This window comes from Marmota flaviventris, chromosome 2 (assembly GCF_047511675.1).
Source record: "Marmota flaviventris isolate mMarFla1 chromosome 2, mMarFla1.hap1, whole genome shotgun sequence".
NCBI classification, from domain to species: Eukaryota; Metazoa; Chordata; class Mammalia; order Rodentia; family Sciuridae; genus Marmota; species Marmota flaviventris.
The window spans coordinates 201,982,768-201,989,044 of NC_092499.1; the positions used below are offsets into that span (position 1 = coordinate 201,982,768).

At 64.3% G+C, this 6,277-nt stretch overlaps 1 protein-coding gene across 1 annotated transcript; it reads right to left on the reverse strand.

Moving 5' to 3' along the window:
- Window positions 1-463: 463 nt before the first annotated feature.
- Hrh3 (histamine receptor H3) lies at window positions 464-4,202 on the reverse strand. The gene is made up of 3 exons (XM_027954340.2): window positions 3,953-4,202; window positions 2,768-2,934; window positions 464-1,381 (listed from the first exon to the last, which is right to left on the reverse strand). The coding sequence occupies exons 1-3, from the start codon at window positions 4,200-4,202 to the stop codon at window positions 464-466; spliced, it is 1,335 nt and encodes a 444-aa protein (XP_027810141.2).
- Between the last annotated feature and the right edge of the window lie 2,075 nt (window positions 4,203-6,277).

The window sequence follows — 6,277 nt, forward strand, 5'->3', positions numbered from 1 at the left end:
CGGGGAGGAAAGGCTAAAGGGGCCAGGCTCTGGGCTTGAGTGAGACAGACAGCGGCCAAGGCAGACCCAGCGTGCCTGGGAGGAGTGCAGGTGTGCAGGTGTGTGCAGGCGTGCGCACGTGCAGGGGCACACTGCTGGCAGGGGGCTGAAGCACACACCCAGTAACTACCAAGTGTGTAAATGGTGGACACCACAGGCACTGCACTGTCGGTGGGGTTGAACAGCAAGTCTGGAACCTTCCTGGAGTGAAGCAAAAGGAGGTGGCAGTTCAGCCCCTGAGGGCCCCTGACCAGCCCACCAGCTTTCCCCCAGGGCAGACGGTCTAAAAGAGGCTGCCATGGTGTTTAGGGTGGGCCGCAGGCCGTGGCTCATCCTTGGGAGTGAGCCAGGCAGGTATGTGTGGCCCAGCTGCCCAGGAGACAGGGTCTTCGAGGGGAGCGGCTGGGGGCCCGGGTGGGCTGGCTCACTTCCAGCACTGCTCCAGGGAGCCGTGAGGCTGCACCTTGAGCTTCTGGGGGCACAGCAGCTTGGTGAAGGCTCGGCGGAAGCTGTAGTGGCACAGCGGGTACAGCACAGGGTTCACAGCCGAGTTGGCCCACAGGAGCCAGAAGGAAGTCTCGTACCAGTAGTCGGGGATGCAGTGGCCATGGCAGGCGGCTCGGATGATCATCAGAAGTGTGTATGGGGCCCAGCAGAGCCCGAAGATGCTCACTATGATGGCCAAGGATTTGGCTACCTTCTTGTCCCGTGACAGCCGGAAACGCTGGGTGATGCTCTGGGACACCATCTTCATGCGCTTCTCCAGAGATGCTGAGGACGCAGAGGGCTTAGAGCCCCTCTTGAGTGAGCGTGGTCTCTCATTGCCCCTCGAGGAGCTGCCAGAGCTGGAGGTGGGGGAGGCTGCAGCACCACCACTGCCTCCTCCAAGGGTGGCCTCCCCAGCCTCTCCACCAGGGCCAGCCTCGCCCACCCCATACCTGTGCAGGGGCACAGCCTCCCCATGCCCCTTGGGCCAGCAGCCCCAGCAGCCAGGCGGTGGGGGAGGTGGCGAGGATTGAGCCTCAGGTGGGGGCTCGGGGCCTGCTTCGCGGGCACCATCCAGCCGGAGGCGGGTGCGCCTCTGGATGTTCAGGTAGATGCTGAGGTTGAAGAAAGTGACGCTGAGGAAGGGCGTGAAGAACTCGAGCGTGGAGGCCGTGATGAGGAAGTACCAGTTGTAGAAGAACTCAGCATAGCAGTGGCCCTCAGGGATGGAGCTGCCACCAGATAGGTACTCCCAGCTCAAGATGGCCGGCCCATACAGCAGAAAGGCCAGCACCCACACCAGTGCCATCTTCCGCACTGCCCGCCGGGTGTCGCCCTGCTGGGCCCGGTATGAGACCTGCAGAGGGGCACGTGGTCGGGAGGGACTAAACCCAGGCCAGCTTTGGCCTCTGCACATTCTCTTGCTGGCAGCAATGTTCCCCTTCTCCTCCCTTCCCTCCACCCCTACGCCCACCAACACCCCTGGCTGGCTGATGCCCTGTCTCAGTGTCTCCTGCAGTCCACAGAGTCCTGCTCCTTTACTGTCCCCCTGCATCAGCCGTGTACCCTCCTGGTGTCCTGTCATTGGCCCAGTGTTTCAGTGTATCCCCAGCAGCAGACTTAGCATAGGCCAGCACCTGGGGCCACCCTGTTTCTGATGTGAAACATCTTGAGGAGGCCTGAGCCATTTTCAGAGGCTTACTGTGCCAAAGGGGGTGGTTCCAGCCCAGCCCCTGCTCAGGTGCTTACCCCCTGGGAGCTGGAGATACAGGAATGAAGCCACATGCTGGCCCACTGCTGGAAGACATCAAACCTCCCTGATCCCCATTCCAGGAATCCCTGGAAGGAGGAGTAGAGAGGGCGGAGCCATCAAGTCCTCCCCAAGACTCCTAGTGCAGAAAGCAGCTAGCCAGCAGGGGGAAGGGTGACAGGAGGGCCAAGGGTCCTGCTGAAGGGCCCTAAGGCACAGCCCAGGGGAAAGTGACCTGACAGCCCCCTCCCCCTCCCCCGCAACAGCATGGTGGCTTTTATCCTGGTGGGAACAGGAGGGTGAGCAGAGCTCATGCGACACCCTGGTCTGCGGCACACGGGGCGACTACCATGCAGGCTCTGGACGTCACTCCACTTAACTCCTGCTGCCCCACTTCCTTGGTGACTGGAGACAAGGACCACAAGTGGTGGTCAAGAGGACCCAGGCTTGCACTCTTTGCATTTGTCCCTCAGCTTTTTAGACTTGAAAGAAGTGTGGTCCTCCAGCAAGGGGTACCTGCTAAGACCTGGGGGCGGTGAGCCATCAAGAAGATGAGGAGATAAAAGAGACTGCCAGGGCCCTACCCTGCCTTGGCGCCTGTGTGGCCCCACTGACACCAGGGGTCTTGTGCGTATGGAGCCGCAGCCTGACTTCCTGGGGCCACGTGAGTGCACACTCACGTGTGCCCACATGTGAGAGGGAACAGATCTCCCTCACCTCCAGACACTCTGGACCTGCCCTGGGGCAGAGGCTGGGCAGTGACACCTCTTTCTGCAGGAATATATGATTCCAGATCAGACTCCCTGCTTCCTGCCTGTGCCAGGACCAGTCCTACTGGCAGCAAATGGCGACGGAATGGGCACCTGGCCAAAGAGTGCCCACAAGTCCAGTGGGGGCCTGCCCACCAGGCACCGCGCACCCACCTCCACATGCCCACCTGCTCAGGACTCCCTGAGGCCATCACTTGCTGCCCCCCCATGTCACAGGACTCACAGCTCTGGTGACTGACAGGAAGCGGTCATAGCTGATGAGCACGATGTTGAAGACTGAGGAGGTGCACAGCAGGTAATCTACCACCAGCCACAGCTTGCAAAGGCCTCGGCCGAAGCTCCAGCGGCCAGTCAGCACATAGGGCACATACAGCGGGATGCAGAAGGCACCTGTGGGAGAATGGAGTGTGGTGGACAGGGCCTTGGGTCAGACCCACCAGAGTGACACAGGGCCCTGGTGGGAGGGGGGAGACGATGACAGGGCAGCCGCTTGTCTGGGAACAGCTATTCTTATGTTGCCATCCCCCCACTGGGCACCATCTCAGTGTGGCGCTAGCTTTCAGTCCCCACAGAGCCCCTAGCCCCACTGTTGTCCCCTGGACTTGTGGGCAGGAGGGAGGATCCAGGCATGGCACCTCTGAACCCAGAGTCGGGCTTCTGCTTGACTCTCTCAGCCTCCAAAAAGAAGGAAGAGCATTTCTTCCCCACCCTCCACCAGGCTGGACCCCAGCCCTGGCCTTGGCTGTTAGTCAGCCTCCCTCCTCAGCTTAAAAGCCCAGAAATCCTTTCTCCTAGCTTAAAGAGCGCTTGGCTGCGTCCCCGCCAGTCGCTGCCACCGCCAAACCCAGCTCCCAGCGTCTGGGAGACGCATCTCAGCCCCAACAGGTGTCTGGCGCTCCGGCCCCCTCCGCGCGCCCCGCCCCCCAGCCGGCAGCAGAGCATGGACACGTGAGAGCGCTCCTGCAAGCATCTTCTCCACCCAACACCCGCCTTTCCCACGGCCCCCTTCCCCAACACAGCTCTAAAAATCCCCCTTCCATGTCCCCTCCCCCAGCCTCCCTCCAGCGCCCTCCGCGCGTCCTGAGTCCGCCGCAGCCTTTGTTTGGCAACGGCGCAGGAGACAGCGCTGCACCCACGGCTGCTGCGCCTGGCGCCTTGCAGAGCGCCCTCCGGCTGGGGGTCCTTTCCCTGGTGATGTCCCTCCCCAACTGCGTCCCACGGCCCAGGAGGCCAGGAACTTCGCCCCTCCCACCACCCCACAGATTCTGGACGCCCCTTCCCCAGACCAGGCTCCTGGGAGGAGCGTGCGCCTGCGGGAGCCACCCCAGGTCTGCTCCCCTAGCCCCGCTGGCCCAGCAGAGCTAGGCGCTTCTGGACTCCTGCAACCGGCGGGGTCTGGGGGCTTTACCCACGAGGAAGTCGGAGATGGCGAGGTTGAGCAGAAAGAAGTTGTTCTGGGTGCGGAGGCTTGAGTCGGCCACGAAGGCAAGCATAACCAGCGCGTTGCCCAGCACCGTGGCCACAATAAGCAGCGCCATGAGCGCGGCGAGCACCGCGGTCCAGGCGGCAGAGAAGCCGCGCGCCCCGCCCGCCGCTGCCGCCTCGCCCGCCAGCGCCCCCGACGCGTTCAGCAGCCCGTCGGGCGGCGAGCGCTCCATGACCCCGCAGGCTCACGCGGCGCGGGGACGCGGGGTAGTGCGCCGGCTGAGAGTAGGGCGGCAGGGTGGGGCCCCGGCCCGGGGTCTTCGTCTTTGCGGGCTCTCTGCCCAGGTGGATTCCCCGGGGAGTGCCCGGGGCATGTTCTGCGGGGCCGGGGCCCAGGCCGGGGCGAGCAGCGCCGAAGTGGCTGGGGCCGAAATCGGAGCCAAGCAGAGCGGGCGGCGAGGGAGGCAGCTGCAGCGGGAGCGGAGCTGGAACCCCAGCAGCCGCCGGAGCGTCGGTGCACCCCGAGCGCAGCGCGCAGCAGAGTGCGCCCGGCGCCCAGCCCGCCGCCCCCCGCGCCCCGCGCAGAGCCCCCGCCATTGGCTGGCGCCCTCGCCCCGCCCCCGCCCCGCCCCCGCCCCGCCCGGCGCGGGCAGCACCACGGACAGCGCCGCGTGCCCGCCCGGTCTGCTGTAGCCCCAGCCTGGGTGCGCACGGTGGCTGGCAGGCAGCCCGGCCCGGGGGGGGGCTGGGGGCCAGCATGCGGTCACATTTGCGGGTCGATATCTGGTCTCCTAGGCCCTCCAGATGCTCTCGACACTGGTGACCCTTGCCCAGATCTTCTTGGGAGCCGGGGCTCCTGCGGGGACCTGAGGTGGGGGTGGAGAAAGGCCTACGCCCCTCTCTGAGGAACTTGCCCCTCAGGGCCCCTCCTCCTAGTTTCATGTTTTGGGCAAGTGGGTTTCTGGGGGATGAAACTCCGGAGGAGAAGGGGTGGGTGGGGTAGGGGGTCTTTCAGACCAGTGTCCTGACCAGGACTTTGTTCCACCACCCCCTGTATGCACCGGACCCTGGTGTCAGTCTCCCTGTGACAGGGCGCAGAGCAGGGTCCAGGGTGACCTGCAAGGCGCGCACAGATGTGGAGTTACATAAGGGAAAGGGAAGATGAGCCCGAGTGGCCCCAGCCGGGAGAGAAGCATGCCCACCCAGAGCCCAGGAGTTCCCTCAGGAGAGGGAGGGGGCAGCGGCAAGCAACTCGGAGCTGGACCACTGATGCCCCGGCAGACATCACGGTGGGCCGGTTACTGCTGCAGCGGACAGGCGAGGTCACTGCGCTCCGAGCGCAGCCAGGGCAGCGGAGGCTGCCTGCGTTAGCGCCCGCGGGAGGGGTGGAGGAGGAGAGCCAGCGAGAGAGGCAGCGCCCCCTCCCTCCACACACGTGCTCAGATCCTCAGGGTCAAGGGCAGTCAGCGGGAGAGGCTTACTGCAGACAGACAGACACGCCCACGCTCAGACACACAGACACCCACAGTCAGGGAAACAGTCACCCAGCATCAGGCAGGGACCCGCCAACAGTCAGACATCAGACAGCAGACAGGGAACAGTGCCCGAGGGAGAGGGAAGCATAGACTGTGCTCTGCCATCAGCAGCTCACATCAGTGGATACCTCAAAGAGGACAGAAATGCAGTGGTGGGGTGTGGTGGGGGTGGGGGAGACTGCTGGTGGCAGGGGCTGCAGAAGGACCCCAGGCGCTGCATCTGAGCACCCCAATGCTCATAGTAGCTTCTTGGCCACGTGGAGATCTGCCCTCTCTTCCAGCCCCAAGTGGTGATTCTGAAACTTTGGGGAGTGGGGGCAGGGATTCTCTCTGCTCCCCCGTGGCTGGTTGCAGAGGGGACCCCCCAGGTCCATGGCCCCAGCACGCCCACTGCTTCGTGGCTCCCAGGAGCCTGCTTGGGGTGGGATTCCAGCTCACCCCTTCCTGGATGTCTCACAGACCTGCTCCTCTTGTAGGCTCCCAGTGTTCCCTTGCCCCACCCCCACTGGCTTGTGGGCAGGAGGTGTGCCTGGACCAGGCGCTACCTTTCAGTCAAGGTGGAGAACTCCCTGGAGCTGGACCCCATCAGACCCACTGTTGAAGCCTTCTGTGGGTGGGGTGCTGGCAGGCTCCCTGTCTCACCCCAGCCACGCTCCCCCAGGTCCAGCTCCTCCCACCATTCGGGAAGGAGGCTGACTTTAGCCGAGGTGCCATGTGGGGCCCCTGAGACCACAGGAGATGGAGGTGGGTGGGGTTTAGGAGGGGTCCCTTAC

Excerpts from the sequence above, each read along its gene's own strand:
- Hrh3 (XM_027954340.2), bottom strand. The coding sequence starts at position 4,202 with ATGGAGCGCTCGCCGCCCGACGGGCTGCTGAACGCGTCGGGGGCGCTG. Across the intron at positions 2,935-3,952 it reads CATCTCCGACTTCCTCGTGG|GTGCCTTCTGCATCCCGCTG; the intron begins GTAAAGCCCCCA and ends ATTCTCCCACAG. Across the intron at positions 1,382-2,767 it reads TCCTGTCAGTCACCAGAGCT|GTCTCATACCGGGCCCAGCA; the intron begins GTGAGTCCTGTG and ends GCCCCTCTGCAG.